The 21,173-nt window shown below is 37.2% G+C and overlaps 1 protein-coding gene across 3 annotated transcripts in view; it reads right to left on the reverse strand.

Annotated features, from left to right (window-relative positions):
* The window catches only part of USP25 (ubiquitin specific peptidase 25), a 90,019-nt gene that overhangs the window by 36,206 nt on the left and 32,640 nt on the right, over positions 1–21,173 (reverse strand). For all 3 annotated transcript variants that reach the window (XM_042866611.1, XM_042866610.1, XM_042866612.1), the window contains exons 5-6: positions 19,561–19,723; positions 4,102–4,188 (exon numbers count right to left, since the gene is read on the reverse strand). In XM_042866611.1, coding sequence (XP_042722545.1) covers positions 4,102–4,188; positions 19,561–19,723 — 250 coding nt within the window. The remainder of the gene's footprint in view (positions 1–4,101; positions 4,189–19,560; positions 19,724–21,173) is intronic.

Below are 21,173 nucleotides of genomic sequence, written 5' to 3' on the forward strand. Positions count from 1 at the left end.
AACCTGTGCCAGAGCTCTGACACCTTCACAATAAAGACATGCTTCCTGATGTTGCAGGAACATCCTGTCCCAGTTTGTGCACAAGACCTCTTGGTATTACAAAATAATGTCCTATTTACAAAATAATGTAATTATCTGGAAAGAAAATTACACTTCAGAAACTGACAGCTTTTTGAAATCACATCGAGATGTGACTGTTTAGCTTAAAATAAGGCCGAATGAACAAGTGGACAGATCTGTTAATCCCAAAACCTACTTACCACTAAATCTTATACACTCTGGGCAACAAGCCCAAATTCCCTATGCTTATTTCTATCAGGCCCTTATAATGAAGAATAAGTAAACTGAAACACAATCAATCACAACACAGATTAATCCACTGGTTTAATGTGGAGATTAACTATCACTCTTAGTCCTTAGTGGGTAGCAGACACACTTGTGAAACTAAAACCCATGTAATATCCACTTGTACTTAGAACGAAGTATCATTCAAAGAGCACAGCTGTCAGATGCCCATCAAACTGGAATTACTTGATGACAAACACGCTAATCAAAGATCAGACTTGTTTAGTCATTCCCATGTCAATTCAGTATGTATAAAGCTTCTAGTACATAAAGGCTTTATTTCAGTTTCAGATATCATGGCAGTGAGGAATTAAAACGTGTTCTTCATAATACCTAGAAACTACTTCTAGTCATGTAAATTCTCAACAAATTTTCTTTGCTCTTTTAGTTCCCTCTGCAAAACACCAATTATAACCAATGTTCACAGGAAAGATCAAAGGCTTCACCAAACGCCATCCTAATTCTACAATGAATTTTCATAATTTGAGAATATAATTTAGTCTTCCATTTACATATTTAAAACAATTTACAATTATAAAACAGGGAAACTAACTGTGATTCGTTCTTACAATTTTAATAGAGTGATCTACTAAAGATGAACAGAATTACAATTTATCAAGAATCTTCTGTAGTATCAATTATCTATTCATATGCATAACATAGTTGACCATAATGCTCTAGATATCACCTCTGTACTATTAAATTGCAAGTACACTGACAAGGAACACAACTGCATCAACCAAATTTACAGTAATGATTTGGCTGACTGTCAGGCATGCAGTTTTCAGTTAAAGAAAAGGATAGTGATTTCAGAAAGAGTACATGGAATAATCTGTGAAGTCTAAAAAGGTTTTCTAAAACTAGTAATTTTTTTTCTTTGAAAGTGCTCTTTTAATGCATTTGTCATGATCCTCAACCAGAATATGCAGGTACTATCACAACAAACAGTGATTTTCACTAGACAAAGGCTAAAATCTTCAAATGGGGTTAGCTGGGTCACAAGGAGTTGTGTATTAGAACAAAAGAACTGATGAAGTAAACACAGCATAGCATAAGGTCTCCATTTTGAAGCATACTCTATGTGCAACAAGAAAAAAGTTGAATTCAACTTTAAAATAGAAGTTATATGGAAAATTCTTATCTAAGATGTTCTCTAATTTATCACATATCTTACCTGCATAAGCACCTTGTTAATGCAGTGATGTTGGGACAATTTGTGATTAAGGAATACTTCTAAAACAATCTACGTATTTGATACGTAGCAAGCATTCATTATTGTCAAGCACTATGCCAGCACACTGGCATGCCAATAATGTTGAAACAGCGAACAATGTCCTAACCTGTAGCACATTAACTCTTTTCCTGTAATAACTGAACATTTCTTGAAGATCTACTCTACATTAAATATGTTTGTGGCCTCCCTGATTACAGCAAAAAATACCTTATGCTTTCATATGAACAGATAACTGGGAAAGCATGTAGGATGCAGTAAGTACAGAGAATCATATTTTGTTCCATGGGAAGCTGACTGATCCACTAATGAAGAAGAAGGAATTTCAGAAAGGAAGAAAAGTTGATTTGAGATTTTAAGTGTATATTGAAGTTTAAAAGTCAAGAAAAGCAAAGTTCAGTCAGCTGAAATAAGTGCGTGTGGGTTTTGTTGTTTTTGTGCTGGTGGTAGAAGTTTTATTTGTTATGCCACAATTTTTCCCAATGATTTCCAGATAGAAAATTTTGCATTTGAATTTGAATTCAATATATTGATAATAGATAACAGAAACACTTCACTGTGCACTGAAGAGCAACGATATGCTTTAATTCTATACCATGACACTGTTACGATCCTGGCATTAAACTCTACTTTCCATCAACAAGAACCAAAGCTGAGCTTATTAAAACTTGTTCTATGAGCAAGGAATATCAGTCACATCCAGGATTCAATACTAGATGGGGAGGAAGGGGGAAGTAAGCAACACACCACACATATACACACAAAGCAAGAAGAAACCACCACCACCTACAAAACAAACAAACTAACACACACCACCACAGTAGGTAAAAATATTTGTTAAAACAAGTAAGCAGACATAAGTAAATCCAAGGGCTTTTTTATTCTTGTTCTTTCTCCTCTCAAAATATTTTTATGTTAATACAATCCTTTTTCAGCTTCAGGTATGAGATACAATTATATGGATTAATTACAATTCCACTCTGGAATCTAAGTTAAGTTTAAACATAGGAGAGGATAGGAACTACTGCCAGAGATTCTTACTAGTAGGCTTGCAAGCAAGCAAGGTTCCTACCTGAATCCTACAATTTGCTGTCTCATCATCTCATACGATCATTACATGTTTGTAATGATAAGAATTTCTAAGAAATAGCACTTTAAATTGCTAAATGAATATGGCTGCTAGTGGCAATGCTTGAGTAAGATATTTCTCAAAGACAATAGCTTGCAATTATTATCTCTTTACCTGTGAATTGCCTTACTGGAGCAAAGCATGATTTTATCCTGTCCTTCTTAGTAGAACATACCAATCTGTCATCCTCTTGTGATATGCTCCTAACTCTATCGATGCTGTATTTTCACAAAATCTCATGATTTAATGCAAACACTTTTTCCTAAAGAAAACAAGTGACAACTTGCTCTTTAAGCAGAGGGGGAAGGGGTGGAAGGGAGGATTAATACAGTTCTGACTGAACATGCAGCTTCCCTTTTATGGTGCATACCTAAAGGTTTAGAAAATGGACACCATCTCTATTTGTTTTCTTTTGCTTTTCAAATTGCAGCTTTTTTTTCCTAGTGAACATTCCAGTCAATCCTCCAATGCCAAACAACTTTAAGCCATGCTGTCAACACACTCTCTTTATAAAATCTTAAGGAAATGGGCAAAAGACAATAGTCTTATTTCAGGATATGCAAAAAATCCACTGCTCTGCATTGCTGAAAATTAGGACCCTAGATGCTTTTACATAACATACAGCAACTTCCTCCTTCTATTTCTTCCTTATAAAAGAATGTGTAACAGAGAATTCATTTGTGTACCCATACATCTTTCCTCAGAGGATATCCTCTAAAGGAAAATAACTTGATCTATTTTGTCCCTCAGTTCATGACCATTCCTCCACATTAGTCCGAGATTACAAGAAATCTGAGCCAATTTCTCTACTCCTCAGTTCTATATGAATACCAAAATGACCACAATGAACACTGGAGAATTTATGTTTACTATCACCTTGCTAAAAGGCTAGAAGAGACCAACTAATAATCAAAGGCTTATTCTCAGATCTTGAATTGCAAATAATTAACACACACTCCTTGTCAACAGTAATGTTACAGGTAAAAGTACACTGATCAAAACTACGCAGAGCAACCCAAAAGTATGCCCATACCTACAGTGCGAGAGGAGCAGAATAAAACATGTTTGTTCATACAAACTACTTCCACATTAAAACCGCACACTCACTAGCATCAGTGCTACTACTATCAGAGAAGCCCATTCAACAAATCAAGTCTAAACAGCATACTATACTTAGCATAGTATGCTAAGCAAATTCTATAGGCCAGGATGTTAAGAAAGTACTACTCTACTGCGTAGTCAACATGTTTTAGGTAAGATCCATAATAGAAAGCTCAGAGCAGTGTTAATTGGCTTCTATAAAATGTGCTAATTTGAGCTACAGGGCAGTACAAAATTCAATTACAAGAGAGAAATGTCCTCATTAACCACTAGGGGAAGTCAGCTCCTAATTTACCTTTTGGTTTCGGGGCAAGTCTTGAGCATTCGCAGGAGGATTGAAATTCAAAACTAGCCTTCGAAACTCCAGTAGGTTAAATAATGACTGAAAAGGAAAAGAAAAAAAGTGTTAAAGCACTTCTGAAAACTCTAAAAAATTCTTCAAAAGTGACAATAAAATAAATACTAAACATATGCAACTCCAAAGTTTCATTTCAGAAGCTGCATTATTTCACTTAACTTGGTGAAACATATTTTCAACATTATACAATTATCTTTACAAAAAAAAAAAAAAAACCAACTCCACAGTATAATTTAAAAACATATTAACAACCATGTGAATGGAACAAGAACAATGTATGATAGATAGAAGAAATTACTTTTCTACAACAAGTATTTTTTTAATCGCATAGCCATTAATTTTCAAATTAAAGTGAACGCTTGTTTGACCATAGGAAATTTGTTTTGCAGTCCTCTATAATTTACCTCCTCAATGGAGAGTGGCTATATCTTTGTACACATAATGTAAACCCACTTGCAATTATTTATAATATTTGCATTCTATCAATTCTTCCCATTACTGAAGGATATGAATAAGGCACATTAGAGTGGGAAACTGGGCTATGCAACTTGGCAAAAACTGTTGCTATTTTATGAACAATAGGACATGAGAACAGGTTTCTATGGGCACACCTACAAAGAACATAATACTGCAATACAGAGCCTGGAACAAAGAGAGTCTAAGAACAAGACTTTTGATCGCAAGAATAAAAGTTCAAAGCAGTGGCTGAGAATTAACGCCCTCAACACTTAAGTAACTGCATCCTTGCTTTTCAGTACAAGAAGGAACTTCTTCAGTTAAAGCTGAAGTTCTAGAGTTTCTTAAAAGTAATTTAGGCTTAATAATATCACTTCATTACAACAGATGAGCATTTTGATGAAGAAAGGGTTACAAAAAGGATCTAATTTATCTATGTATGCTCAGAGAAATGCAGAAAGACTCTCTTATTCATCCAACTTTATTCATTACTTTTGTCTGTACAATCTATAACGTTGTTTTTTTTTTTCCCCTGTTCACATGTTAGCTACTTATTTTGGAAAGGCAGAGCTTGCCTACACTGACAGTTGACTTTGATCATGCACCTTGTCCTACAGGTAAAAACATGTCACAGACCACAGTGGATTTCACAGGATTTCAAACCATAATGGAAAGAAAGTAAAACACATACTATGAAGATCCACTGGGTCTACTCTAAGAATTTAAAACCTTTCGGAACAAGGAAAAGATGAATTCATGAGAAGTTGCAGCACTCCCAACATTCCTCATAAAATAGCCTTTTCTGAATTTGATATTTCCTATACACCAGACTACAGAGCATCTCCAAAGTCAGAAGTCTACAGATGTTGTCCTTCCCAATGTTTTTAGAGTTAAAAACAACAACAAAAAACCAATCCTGCTAAGCCACCAAAAAAATACTTTTCTGATCTTGCTAAACCAATACAATCAAATAAGCAAGCTTTTCCTTTTTTTCCTTTCTGTTTTGACATTCAGAATACAGGTTCCCATTTCATCCTTCCTCATAGAGAGGGAAGATTAAAACAGAGTTCTTTATTTACTTACTCAAAGCACAGAAAATGTTAATATTTAGTTTAAATGATATTCTAGAGGTTCATACTAATTGAAGTTATGTCTTATGATGTAACAGCATTCCACTGATAGGCTCTTCATCAACTAAAACATAGCAATGTCTTACATACAAAACAAAACAGCTGTTGAAATATAATGACCAAAGATTGACCTCTCTCCATGACTAATCCAAGTGCTATCAAAGCACCAAGCACAGAAAGTCGTACCAAAGTTTATCATTTTTGCCTGGCATTTGATCCACATTTCATTTAACCCAGAATTTTCAACTGTGAACATACAGCTCTAGTAAGCTGAACCAATCTTTTTCTGAAAACGGTTGAAGATAATTAAGGACATTCTTTTCTTTAGCTTCATTCAATTCAAAGTTATTTTGGGGATTTCTTAAATGTATTGAGTTACTAAACGCCTCTTAAGAAACAGAAGCTAGTTTTACATGATACACTGTGCATGTCTGTTCTAAGATGCAGCAGAATGCTCATAGAGTAATTCACTGCCCATAGCGATAATGCTAACAGGACAGTCTCATGTCATAGCTCTTTCATGCTAAGCTATATCAACTTCAGGAAATTTCTCTGTATTTATAATAAATCTTACACTCAATTACATTAACTGAACATAAATTCCTGGTTGTATTTAAATATCCCTAATTGTACAGTAAAACTACAGAGATACTAGGATTGAAAGGCACCCATGGAAGTCACGGTGTACAACCTCTTACTCTACGCAGCATGTCAGTTTCATCCAGAACAGTTTCAATCATACACCATTTGTTTGTTGCTGAGTGATACATGCATGCCTGGGGCTGGACCAGGACACTTGTTGGGGCAAGGCCACCACCATAATGGCACAGACAAGAAGGTGGGACCAAAATGAAGATAGGAATCACTCCATACCATGTGGCACCACACTGAAGGCCATAACACTGGCTGGGAGCAGCATTGCTTGGGGGTTGAGAGCATTGGTTGGCAGGGTGATACCCTGTGGTGCTGCCAGGCATCATGCTAGCAATGGGTGTCAGACAGCAGGTGGTAATTGCAGTGAGCCATATATACTGTTATCACTGCTTTTTTGTTTCCACTTTCCTCATCTGTCTTAGCTAATATTTTTTCTCACATGAGTTCTGCTTTGTTTCCCATTCTCTCTGCTGTCGCACCATGGGGAAGGAAATGGTCATGTGGCCATGCTGAGCTGCAGTCTTTGAAGTGCAATAGAGCCCACAGTTTCTCTGGGCAGCCTCCTCCACTATCCGTCTCTCCTCACAGAGAAAAGTGGTCCTTACATCCACAATGAATCTCTTGCCCCAAATGAAAAATTTTGATTCACATCCTCCCAACACGCACTGCTGTGAAAAGCCTGGTTCCAGCTGGGCAATGGCCTTCCCATAGGTACAAGGTCCTCCCACAAGTTCTCCCTTCCTCACAGGAGCGCTCCAGTCCCTAACCAGTTCACTGAGTTCACCTCATCATGTCAGTGACCTTCTTGTACTGTGGGTCCAAATCAGAGCACTATGAATATCGAGGCACAATCGTTCCTCTAGCTCTACCACCTGTACTTTTGCTCCTATGAACTAGGATGCTGCTGGCCTTCCTTGCTACCAGGGCAGGCTCCCACTCAGCTTGCTGACAGCCTGGAACCACAAGGGCTTTCCAGCTAGTACAGGCACAGAGACTTTCTCTTTCTTGGGAACATGTATTTGCATTTATCCTTGATAATTCATAACGTTCCTTTCAGACCATTCCCTCAGACTGCAGAGGTCTCTCTGAACAGCCCCTCAAGAATATAAACTGGGCCTCCCACCTCATCTTCTTCTGATAACTTCACCAAGCTAAAGCTGACCATCCCACTGACTTGCATGGGCCAAGTTACTTCTGGCTCAGTCCTCATCCACTGTTGAAAAGTTGTTCTCCCACAGCTAGGCACACAGATATGGGAGACAGTAGTACCAGTTAAAATTACCACAAAAATCAAGATTTTTAGACTACTGTCTCTTACTGTGTCTGTTCTGGGACAGAACAAAAGAATAACAGAAAGTCCAATTGAACAAGGAAAAAAAAAATCTGTGTTAATTCAGGGACTTCAAACTAACAGTACTAACAGAATGGCAACAGAATGTCTGTGGCTGTCTTGGTGTAGGTAGTGATGTAGACATACAGGGGCTGCTCCAAAAGTAACATTTCTTGTTTTATTACATTGGTCCATGATGTCTGAGGCAGTTGTTGGTGGTATGGCAGGAGAAGCTGAACCTTCCCACTATTATTCCATTACCTTTTGTTGTATGCAACACACGGCAGCACAGGGGCAGTCTGACAGAATGGCATGTGACATGGAAACATGTATGAAGCAAAGGTGTATCAGTGAATTCCTCCATGCAGAAAAAATTGCTCCTGCTGACATTCACCAATACTTGCCGAATGTTTGTGGAAACCAAACAGCAGATGAGCACAATGAGGCAGTGGTTGTTGTGTTTCAGCACAGGCAACAGCGACATGGAAGACAAGCCATGTTCCAGACAGCCATGTACAGCTGCCACACCACAAAATGAAGAGCAACTTGATCAGCTCATCCACACAAATCACCTAATGATGGTGACTATGTTGAACAACAGTGTTTTGTAGCAGAGTATTTGCTCTATCAAATAGTGTTATTGTGTTCTTCATATCCCATGTTGTAGTTCCCATGAAAATAAATAGTAGGCATTGTTTTCAGGGCAACCTACATATTTTCTGTCATGTCAATGTGAATTTGGTAGTTGCAGCTTCAAGAATATAAGATATTAGAAACATTCACTTTTCTGAGTAATGTGTAACCTAGTTACACGGAGTCTAACGGTTTCAGAACATAAGCAGCCTTGGTTTCACTTAAAACATCCTGCCTATCCCCCTTTTTCCCTCTTAATATCTAGGATTATCAAAATAAGGACCTTGGAAGAATTTAGCTTGGCAGAATAATGGATTAGTTCTTAACATTCAAGTACTGTGATGTTATATTAATACTGCAAGAATATAAATTAGCATATTAAATCCATAAAAGCTTAATATGCAACAGAGACAATTAACAGCTGACAACAGAGTCCCAAAATAGTAAAGTTATTGCCATCAAACATACTTGTAGAATAGGAAAACAGTAACACTCCATCTAGATAAAAGAAAACTTACCACGTTGTTACATGTATCTTAGGACAGGCACTCTCTAACAGATTCTTGTAATATCTGTAAATGCAGGGCACTAAAACCAGCTATTTCTTGGACATGTACACATTGTTTTCCTTGATTAGAAATTTTGTATTTGTTTCCATCACAGAGGACAAAGAAGCTAAAATTTCTGAGCAAAAGCTGATGATTTATTAATACTGAGTACCTTTCTGAAGTTTACATGAAAACATACAACTTTCCAATACAAAGAACACAGCCATCTTTTTATTCATTACAAAGATTAATGTCAGAAGGAAGAACCTTCAAATTATTATGTAAAGCTCATATTGAAGAGACTCAGACTACTAATTCTAAACCAATCTGCAGGATGCCCAAAACACCTTCATTTCACAGAATATCACTGATTAGCTTTAAGTAGAATGAACACACTTGACCAATGCGATAATAGCTGCAGAAAACCGAAAGGTGATAAGGTGATTCTTAAGGTGATAAGCAAGAAAAAGAAAATATCTTGGTTACTAAGAAAGCTTAGCCAACAAAATGGGACATATGCAGAGGCAGAAAGATGGGACAGCACTGACTTTTGTAAAATGCGGTCATCACTGAGGTTTCTTTTCCAACAGCCTCAAGAAGAGCTGTGCAATTTCCATTCTTATAGCATGCTATTTTATAGGCTCCCTTTTACCAAAGAGAAATGGATTTAAAATGGACAAGAATATCATCACTAATGTGTGAGTAGCAATACCAACGTGTCTGCAGCAAATACTAGCAAGGAATTTGTCCAAAGTAGTGTTAAGGCTTAAGACTTAAGAGAGAAAATCATAAACTTGAATTCTGGCAAAGAAAATTAAGAACATATTTAGCTATAAGCCAAAAATCAAAAGATGTTAGATATTAGTACCGCTTAAAAAGCAAGTCTTAGGCAGAGGGAAAGAAGCATGAATTCATACAGGAATTTTATAATGAATTTCTTCAGGTACTGGCATTTAGCTAAAATATGATCTATGTAAGACAAAAGATTACATACACATTAACACTCTAAAATACTCATTCATTAATATAACATTTAGTCATCTTGGGCCTTTTTGTGCATTTCTGATCTTATGTTTATTCAGATTTTTAAAGCCACAAAGAAGATATCATATATACCTTCATTCTGTATAGCAAGAACAGAGAATGAGTACAAGAATGAGTACAGTATTACTGTTCTAAAAGCAAAGAGCAGAAAGAGTTCTGCCTACATCACTAAATACATCAAGAATATCTAAGAATATCATTCTTAATAGTTTGCCTTGGCCACCATGACAAATTCGACTTCCATTCTTGCTTCACTTTATAAACAATTTTTGGTGTTTTACTGTACACAGAGCTAGTATTAGTGGTCAACTGGACATTATTAGGATTAACTTCCTCATTCATGCTGATAACCTACGTTAAAGAAAATGCAGAACAATATGGAGTATATGCTAACAACTGCACATATTAGCATATGCTTAAACTTAGTAGTTACTGATATTTGAAGTGTTAAGGGTTCAGAAATAAAATGCTATTGCGCTTATGCTTATTAGTGATTTAGCACTCCTACAGACTGAAGAGTGCACGTTAGTACCATACTGCAAAAACACAAGCAACTTCACTGGCTATAAATGTACTTATTTCCAAGCCTCAAGTCTTTCTGACTCTACACCACTAATTCAGCAGCACTGTTTCTCTCTTACCTTTAAGGCCTTCCTCACCTTTTCCATTCAATGATATACTTTACTTTTTAGTTCATATTCTTAAATCTATTCTTTTGACAACAGAATTCCATGAACAGGATTGTTCGTTGCCACTGAACCGTTCTGTTTATGCACTGTGCTCCTACCCACCCAGCACATCCCTTTAACTTACACTGGAGCAGCTCGTTACTCCATTTGTTCATGTCTTATTCATGGTGATAAATCCTGTTTATTGGAATAGTGACTAATGGCAGGTCATCTGTCCTGTATTTAAGCTGATATACACATCACATACCAGTAAAACATTTAGCAAACACAATACAACATGAATCAGAATATGTATGGAGAATAATGCTTACACAAAAATGAAACTGACTACTATATTTATTTGGATATAAAATTATATCTATTTTACTTATGACGTAGAAAATAACGTTAAAAATGAAAGAGAATTTTAAGTATATTTTCCTCCTAAGCACTTAGTAGCTCTGTGTACTGTCTTCTACCTTTTAAAGAAAAAGACCTTCCAAAATGAGGAAATCACCCTGAGCATAATCTCCATGTTGCTTTTTTTTTTTTCCTGCGCATTGATAATTTGCACAATCAAAAGCTTTCCTGGAAATCCACACATTCTTTATAAATTGCATGTAAGGAAGAAGAAGGAAATCTTGCAGTTGAATTTGTGCAGAACAACTCCACTTGCACACTGGAGTCAGGAGAAAACTCAGAATTTTCAAGTCACAGAGACACTCAATCACGGATCTTAAAAGCTTTGGAAGGTACCACAAAAAGCGTATTTATTCATAAATGTTCAGCATTCCAAACTGCTGAAAACCAGCTTTAAGCTGTCATGTTTTGTTTTCTAAAAGGCTTTGCTGTAACATGGAAGAAGAGGGAAAACAGCTTTTGTACATTTTGATCTAGAAAGTCAGACCAACCTAAGAACTTTTGCACACTTGGGTTAAATCAACATTTTAAATCAACAGCTCACCATAGCATTACTGGCCTGCAATTAGAGAATTTATGAGTTTAAATGAGTTTACTCATTTAAAGCAACAAATTCAGAACACAACTGTAATTCAAAAGACAGATAAGCATGATCTGAGATGCTTCCAGAATAACTCATCTTATACTTGTGTCTTGGCACATAATAAGAAATGCCATTCAACCACTCCTCTGTTACATGTTCAAAGCAAGAAAAAATACTCTGTTAGGACATAAAGTAACAGCCAACTTTTCCTAATATGGTTACAGTTTTGAAGTTCTTGCTTAAAGTAAACAATACACCTAAGCAATTTCAAGCCTTTATATCCTACTGAACCTAGAAACCGCACAAAGGCTCACAGCACTTCTATTCCATATGCCTCATTTTCATTAATCCTGCTATTAATCAAAGTTAAAGCCATCATCCAGTAAGGCTTTCCAATACTTCACAAAACAGATTTCACATTATATACTAAATATAAAGAAGTCTGAAAAATCACAGCATTAACAAGAGAAAACTGGGGCCACACATAAAAACAAAAAGAAAAGGAACATCCCATATGAAAGGGACACGGGATATCTGAACTTGAAAGAAACAGGTAGATTTTTACTCAGCAGTGTAACAGTAGCAGTAGTGGAAGGAAAGAGAGAAGCTAGACTCCCAAATCCTTATTCCTCTGTCTGTAAAACTACAGAACAGTTTAAACCACATTCTCCACCCACTTTCACCTCAGCTGTTTCGCAGACAAAACAGAGGAAAGAAAATGTTATGTTAATGACAACTGCAACTCAGAGATTGCAGACTGAAAGCTCTTCAGGACTCAGTCCTCCATTACATGCCCAGGGAACCAAGAGCTTTCTACAATGAGTATATAAGCAATTCTTTTACATAATAATATGCTTTTTGGTATCATCCTCCATCAGAAGAGGGGTGGCCAGCAGGGACAGGGAGGTGATTGTCCCTCTCTACTCTGCTCTTGTGAGGCTCCATCTGGAGTATTGTATCCAGGTCTGGAGCCCCCAGTACAAGAAAGACAGGGAGCTGTTGGAGAGGGTCCAGAGGAGAGCCACAAAGATGATCAGGGGACAGGAGTACCTTCCCTACGAGGACAGGCTGAGGGAGCTGGGCTTGTTCAGCCTGGAGAAAAGAAGGCTGCGGGGTGACCTCATTGCAGCCTTTCAGTATCTAAAGGGAGCCTACAAACAGGAGGGGGATCAACTCTTTGGAATGGTAGATAACTGCAGGTCAAGTGGAAATGGTTTTAAGTTGTGGGAGGGAAGATTGAGGTTGGATGTCGGAGGAAGTTCTTTACAGAGAGAGTGGTGAGGTGCTGGAACAGGCTGCCCAGAGAGGCTGTGGATGCCCCATCCATGGAAGTGTTCAAGGCCAGACTGGATGGGGCCCTGGGCAGCCTGGTCTAGTATTAAATGTGGAGGGTGGTGACCCTGCCTGTGGCAGGGGGTTGGAGATTCGTGATCCTTGAGGTCCTTTCCAACCCTGGCCATTCTGTCATCCATCACAATCTCCTAAATTCAATGTGACCAATAGGAAAAACAAAACAATTCAAAAATTAGATTCACATAGGAAACTGCTTCAAACATACTAAGAATGGTAGCTGAGCCACCAACCACAAAGAAAACATTTACTTGATTCACAGTGAAGACTGAGAAGACTTTTTTCTTCCCAGAACTAAGTTCTTAGGATGCAAAGAGAGCCGAGCTCCAAATACACTGACATTAGGAAAGAAGAAAGGTTTCTCCTAAACAGAAAACAAGAGTGGAACACCTGAAGTACTGTTAAGAAGTCTGAAAATAATAGTTAAAGGGCAGCCAGGGAGAACTATGCTTTTAAAGACTGTAGCTTAATACTTGCTATGCAGTTTAAGGGAGGAAAAAATATCTTAGCTTTTTTTTTTTTTAAAGACTAACTAGACTCTGAAAGGCTCCCATAGAAAAGGGCATGCAGACACCAAATCCCACTTGTCGTATTGAGATAACTCATTCGCTAACGTGGGAAACTACGATCCAAATAAGCAATCAGGAAGTTGGAAGTCCCAAATAAACACTGCACTTACTACTTTAAATATGGGACAAAGGGTGGCAGAAATAGAACAGCATTTACAGTACAATTTTCATGTGATTCCATACACACCCTTTCTTCCTTCCATCAGAACTTTGTATTAGGGCATGACTGCATGGCATTCACTCAACAGTCAGCTACTTGATACGTCTCCTGTGACACCTTTCTCAAGGGGTAAACACATCTAGCACATGACAGAAATCCTGCTTCAAACTCAGAAATATTAAGTTACTCTTATTCAGTGTCTTAAAAGACACAATCTTGGCAACAATGTGCACAAGAAGCAAGCCTGCAGACAACAGTCTCAGCAGAGCATGCGTCCTATGAGTTCTACTACTTCTACATCTTAAGTCCTGCAAGCAATTCATTCATGCTTAGCATGACAAGTAAAAAAAAAAACAAAAAACAGACAATTGGACAGGCTCAATAAACATTAATCTACCCAAACTGTATCAAGTATGTACAGGTTAATTCTTCAAAAATTTATGTTCATTGTAAGCCAAAAGCACGGAGGAAATTGTTTAGGGACTTGATTAGTTTACTGGCAGATAAGAAAGAATTGAACATGCTTTAACACAGTTTTGCTTTGATATATTTTTCTGAACACAATTCTCTAAATTCAAGTTATTATTAAGTTTTCAACAGCAGAACAGACACTCAAGAAAAATATTAGCATTGATTCTAGTGATACTGAAAGTAGCTGTTGAAAATAAAGTTTTGGTTTTGGAGAGACTTCCCTCTTCCTTCAGAAAGAAAATGACTTCCATGTACACATATTTCTTTAACACATAAATAAAAGTCAGTATTTCTAGAAATGTTTAAAACTTGTTAGTGTTGGCTGTCACTCACTGCAAATGTACTTTAAGGTATTTCATGCTATTAACGCAAATACTACAAGCCACTGATAACTGCATTTGACTAAATTATCTAATTGGTGGCTGTAAAAACAATATACATTGCATAAGGAAACTGTCAACATGTCAAAAGCATATTCCTTTTTAAACAAGCAGGTCTGAAATAGAAGGATCCTTTTTCTTCGCAATTTAGTTTTAGATTGTATTACACAATATGTCATTGTGATTGACAGTAGTTAACCTTTAGATATTGTTGACCTTTGTGATGTGTCAAGTTTCAAAAGACTCCTAAAGAAAGCTTGAAAATACTTCTACACAGTCAATGCAACCTAAGGAGTCAATTTGTCCCTGTGGATAAATAAATATGGTATTAGCTAATGCTCTAAATTAACATGCATTAAATTTCCTGGGGTGGCTGTTTGAAACACAAGTCCTTCTTGCTGACAGACAATATTAATAATCTAAATTTTCAACCAATTGAAGTTTTAAATCTTTTAATGGTTTACTTGAATTACATTCTATGGACCTAATTAGGGCCAAACCAGTATAATTCCCAATTCATATAATGTGGATAATGACCACAGGAACTAGCTAGTCTCTTTATAACCAATTTTCAAAGTTCCATGTCAGGTATAAATAACATGAGATCATAGGTCTAGAGCTTTTATTTTCCCTATCTCCTTGTCCTTATCTCAGTGGTTGATTAATTAAAATTCAAATTTCCTTTAAAATATTTCTTTAAAAATCTGAGTCTCCTATTAAGAAAAAAAAACATTTTATGAAAATAGAAATTCACCAAAAAAAACAGTAGTCTTGAGATTCTGAAGTGTTATGGAATGTAAAATCTGATTACACAACAGAGAAGGTAAAATGCCAAATCGTATTAGCTCTGCGAAGACCTTTACTGAAATAAAATGCTCCTCTAGTAGCACCAAGACATTTCTGCTACTGAAAAAAAGACCTATGAATGAGAGGGAATAGGGAAAGGAACTGAGAGGAGTAAAGTTTCAAAAGATCCCAGGAAAACAGAAAATTCAAACATGATAATTTATTAGACACTTAGAGGCCTAAGAACAGCAAAAAATTCCCTTAGGTGGTAAGGGAGATGGAAGGGAGAACAAATACAGAAATAGCATCAGCAGAACTGGGGAAGGGACAGTCTCCCTATACTTGAGAGGCTACCTCTCAAATCTTTTCAGTTTTGGGACCCTCACTGTAAGAGAAACATTGAGGTGCTGGAACATGTCCAAAGAAAGGCAATGAAGTTGGTAAATAATCTAGAGAAAAAGTCTGATGAGGAGCAGGTGAGAGATCTAGGGTTGTTTAGCCTCGAGAAAGAGAGGCTGAGGGGAGATGTTACTGCTCTCTGTAACTATCTCAAAAGAGGCTGCAACAAGGTGGGGGCTAGTCTCTTCACAAATGCACCAAGCAACGGGATAAAATGAAATTAGCTCAAGTTGCATCAGGAGAGGTTAGACTGGATATTAGGGAAAAAAGTCTTCAGTGGAAGGGTTGTGAAGCATTGGAATAGGCTGCTGAAACAAAGGTGGATTCCTCCACGCAGAAAGAATCACAGCAATTGACATTCATCAACGCTTGCCAAACATTTATGAAGTGGATGTGAGCACAGGCAGCGGGTGACGCATTTCAGTGGAGCAACAATGACTTGAAAGAAAAGCCACATTACATACAGCCATGCAGATTTTTATGAGCATAGCATGCCAGCTCCTGCTCATCACTGACAAAAATGCACAGCTAGTAATGGTGACTATGTTAAAAAAAATAAAATAAAATAGTGTTTTGTAGCTGAGAATTTCTTCTGTCAAATAGCATTTTTGCTCTCTGCTGTAGTTCCCATGGAAATAAGAGACACTGCTTTCAGAGCAACCTACATAGTTGAGTCACCATCTTTGGAAGTATGTATAAATGTGGCACTTAGAGACAAGGTTTAGATGAAGCACAAGGTTAACAGCTGGACTTGATCTTAAGTCTTTTCAAACATAAGTGATTCTATGAACTGACAGAAGGATCGTATGGGACTGAGTAACTAGACAATAAGATATCAAAATTCAACACGTAACTGTACAGTGAGGTACATGGTGGAAAACAATTCTGAAAGTTATAGAAAATTACAGGCTCCAAGCTAACTGTTATTCAATTATCCATTTCAGTGTCTCACCACTCTCACAATAAAGAGTTTCTATAATCTAAATCTACTCACTTTAAGTTTAAAACCACTACTCCTTGTCCTATAACTACACATCCTGGTAAAGAGTCCTTCTTCACCTCTCTCATAGGACCCTTTTACACACTGGAAGGTCACTACAAGGTCTCCCTGGAGCCTCTTCCTCTTCAAGATAAAGAACTCCAACACTGGCAGCCTATCTCAAAAGAAGGGGAGAATCACATCCTTTGACCTGCTGCCCACGATTTCTTTGATGCAATCCAGGATGCAATTGGCTTTCTGGCTGCAGGCTTATGTCAAATATTTCATTCACCAGTAACCCCAACTTCTTCTCTAGAGGACCATTCTCAATCCAGTCATCACTGAAACTGTTAATGTTAGGGACTGCCTCCACTCAAGCGCAGGAATTTGCACTCGGCCTTCTTGAACTTCATGAGGTCCTCCCAACATGCACTGCTGTGAAAAGCCTAACTCCAATTTTTCACTGATCAGCAAAGGCCAACCATGCCAACACTCCAAGGTTGAGAATTTTGCCTTTCTCCAGTTACTGGAAAATTCTCATACTCTCAATGACAGCAGCCTTCCTAAGACTTTGCACTCTTCTCTTAGCTCCACTGGGCAGAGCTCAGTGGGTCCAATGGACTTACATGGGCCCAGCTAGCTTCATGTAACCTCTGACTCAGTTCTCATCCACTGTTCATAGTTCATCAGCCACAGCTAGACACAGGAAGCTGAGAGACCTTGTTGGTGAAGAGAAGCAGAGCAGACACAGAATATCTCAACCTTATACGTGCCTGCTATCTCTAAGTCAACTTACATATTGAGGAATAGACCAAAGTTCTCCTGGGTCAGCTTTTTATTACTAGTACAAGAAAAAAGAAGAAGCTCTTTTTATCACAGATATCCTTTGACAGCATTAATTCTGAGTTTTCACTTTCCCAAAGACACCTTCTCATGCTTGGGCAATGTTTCCAAACTCTTCAGTAGCCCATCTTTATTTCCAGATCTTCACTGCCTGTAAGTAAGGTTTTGTCCATATTCTCAACCAGATCAGGTGCTCTGTGAAGATGGCATCCTCTTTAGTTTGTTATGATCCTCTCCTTGACCAACAAACTCATCTTAACAAGTTTATCTTGTCCAATATAAACACATTTGAACTGCTTTTTCCCAAGAAAAGCAACACCATGTCTTGTCATCCCTGATTGCCCATCCTGAAGAGCCTGCATGCATTGCGCTATTCAATAAAATCATATCCCCCACAGAGCTGTTGGAAAACTTTTCTGGACCCTCAGCAAAACAGCTACTAGAGCTAGAGAACACCTGGAGAAGGACAAGAAGGCTGATAGAGCTTACAACAGGTTTTATATAGACAATTACTCAATAGTCACCTTGGAAAAAAAAGACAACTTGTTCAAAGAGAAACAAGACAGAAGCCTTCAGAAATGTAACAGCAGTCAACTTTTGTCTTGTCTACCGGCCAACATGAAGGTCACCAGAAAAAGCTAGAGAGAGCCAGGTCTGTAAACAAAAGAGGCAGTTCTTCAGGTAGTACAAAGCACAACTACAGAATTCCTACAGAAAGGACACGGACTGAAAAAAGACTGCAATGCTTAAAGGAGACAAGTGCACAAAAGAGAAATCCAGGGGTATTATCAACTAAAACTGCAAAGGATCAAGAAACAACCTCCCAAGATTAAAGTAGCTGAAGGTTCTGATTTGATTTTTGAACAGAATAGTAAATTATTCTGTTTATATTTCTCTGTGAGCATGCATTTGTGTCAGGCAGAACACTGATGTAAACAGGTTTGGCCAGAAGTGGAACACCTCTTGTTACAGAAACAATTCAGTCACTGGATGTCCTTCATCAGGTTAGTAATCTGTTAAAAAATGGGTATTACGCACTTCATTTGACTCCTCTGACAAATCACAACAAGAAAAATATATGCTGAATTTGCTTCTTGTAAATAAATAAAAAATTAAAAAACATATTGAATTCCAGATTTAGCCACAGATATTTGTGGTTTTGGATGATTTGGAAAGCATCTACAAAATAATATATGGATTTAAAAAAGCATCACACGATACTAGAACATTATATTCCACAAGACAAGTTGCAGTGTCTATACTCACCTATTCTATCTTTTTAAAAAATGAAGTATTTTCTACTTAACTGATAACAAGGTAGGTGATAGCTACATAGGTAGTTCAGCTAAACAATTATTCCAAGTCAGCAACCAGCTATACATACACAAAGAAACAGACTAAAGAGCACATGTACTGACTATTAAGCAATAAATCTCAAAACAGATGCAGAGGCATCCATATCACACCTTTCCCTTTCCCATTTCTCAAGTTTCATTCTCTACCAGTTATTTCTTCTGCCCTACTCTGCTATACCTCCACATAGCTATGCTAGTAAGCACTCCATGACTGAGCGCACTTCATTTCCCTGTCCTACTCAGCCACCACCTTCCTATCCCTTGCATATGTTGCTTTTAATATAAAAAGTCTGTTCCTCATCCCTAATCCAATTTGCATGCTTTCTGGCATTCACAGTTGTCACTGATGTCAGCATGAGCTGCAGGCACTCAACATCTTCAAAGACTCAACTCCTTGTCTTCAACAACTTTTTAATAAAAAAAATCATTAAAATCTCACAATTTGAAGCTTTACTTGGTTATGCTGTAGTACTTTATAAACTTCAGCATGTTAAGATGCGCAGTAAATAAAGTAGTACTCAAGAATCTCTCATACAATGCCCTAAACTTCCTAGGAAAATAGATATCTTTAGTTATTCCCTTAAGATAACTCACATCATGTTAAATACAATGAGGAGCTGATCAAAGATGGTGCTTACCTGAATGACAGCACTAAACCAGCACGTATTTCCCACGTTCTTCAATCCCACTGGACAGTTGTCTTGTCGCTTCCGATCATAAGGGTTTGGAGAGTCACTCCATATTTCTGGATGCGTCCTCTTTAAACTTGCTTTATTTTCTGCAATACTGGCTTCTAAAACTCTTTCGGAACAGAAGGAAGGAAAAAAAAAAAAAAAAAAAAGTGAACCAAAGCAAAAAAAGATGTAGTAAAACACTTTCATTTACTAACACAGCCATCTTAATTGTATCATTTGATAACTGATTGTGCTGAACTTGGTTTCAAAGTGGATTTACACACAATCTTATGACTTCAAAAACAACAGTATTTTACAGTTAGATATATTACAGTAATTCTGTCATGTTCTGGAAAAGTAATTGCAGTGAGTGAGTGAGCGAGCCTACTACAAGAACTATCAATACAATAAGCCATATTTGTAAGTCATTAATTATTTAAGAATCTGATTCAATATGATGGTCAAGAAAAACTTCCAGGCAGTACTATTACTGTTGCACTTTCAACTATAAATGCTTTCACTGGTACGTAGAGCACAAAGTCATCAATATTTATTTTACTGACAGGAAACAAAAACTACCTACATAAATTTCAAAAATGGACAACCTATTTCCATATTTCCAGTTTTATGCCATAGCATTAATTGCTTTCCATGTAAATAATTAATTTATAAGCCACATTAACATTAAGAATGCCCTTATTTCACACGACAAGATCTGATATGGTCCCAAACTCAGGCTTCACTTAATAAAGCATTTTCATATCAGCATATATCCTTAGACAGGTACCTTACAGGTAATTTGTAGTAACTATGCATTCTAAATTGAAAGACAGAAATAGACACACTCAGTTCTTAAAAGAGTGTCTCAAAATCTTAAGCAAAGTTCCCTGGCGGGAGGCATTGACACTGCTACTATCCCTAACCATCAAGTCCAACTATTACACAAAAGACTGAGCTGCTAAGGAACTACTAAGTCTGGCAAGCACAGCATTACAGGAGCTGTATGACAAACACGTACATAAGTCTGTGCAGCCTGAAGGGTTGCCCTCTTTGGTTCTGGGCTCACTAAATCTCAAAGAAAGGACAGGTTTAGACTAGGTTCTGAATGAAGTTCCCAAAGGACAACAACTTGAACATCTTACTAAAAAACAGATATTAAATAATAATATTCAATAATAGAAAACACAAAAAAGCAGGAAAAAGCTCACACTACACAGCCATCAGTTTCCTAACTGTAACATTTTGTTGTTGCTGTTTAAAGCAACGTTCTTGTGAAAGCAGCAAAAGATATCTTGCAAGATATACTAGAATGATGAAGCATGAAGGGACAAAACTTGACAAAACATGGCAAAAAAAACATCCTCCATTCAAAAAGTGTCAGACAGCCAGCATCTCTCTGATTTGAGAGTAAAAGTTGTTCGATGAGGATATTAAAATCAAATCAAAAGACTAATGTATTTAAAATAATTTCTCTTTCAGTAAGAATATCCAAATTCTTCAGTTTAAACTAAACTGAAGGGATCTTAAAAACTGCCTACATGACAGACAGACTGAAACAAATTCAGAATAATTTATCA

This window comes from Lagopus leucura, unplaced genomic scaffold, assembly GCF_019238085.1.
Source record: "Lagopus leucura isolate 7727_CA_CO unplaced genomic scaffold, USGS_WTPT01 Super-Scaffold_100001, whole genome shotgun sequence".
In the NCBI taxonomy this organism is placed as follows: Eukaryota; Metazoa; Chordata; class Aves; order Galliformes; family Phasianidae; genus Lagopus; species Lagopus leucura.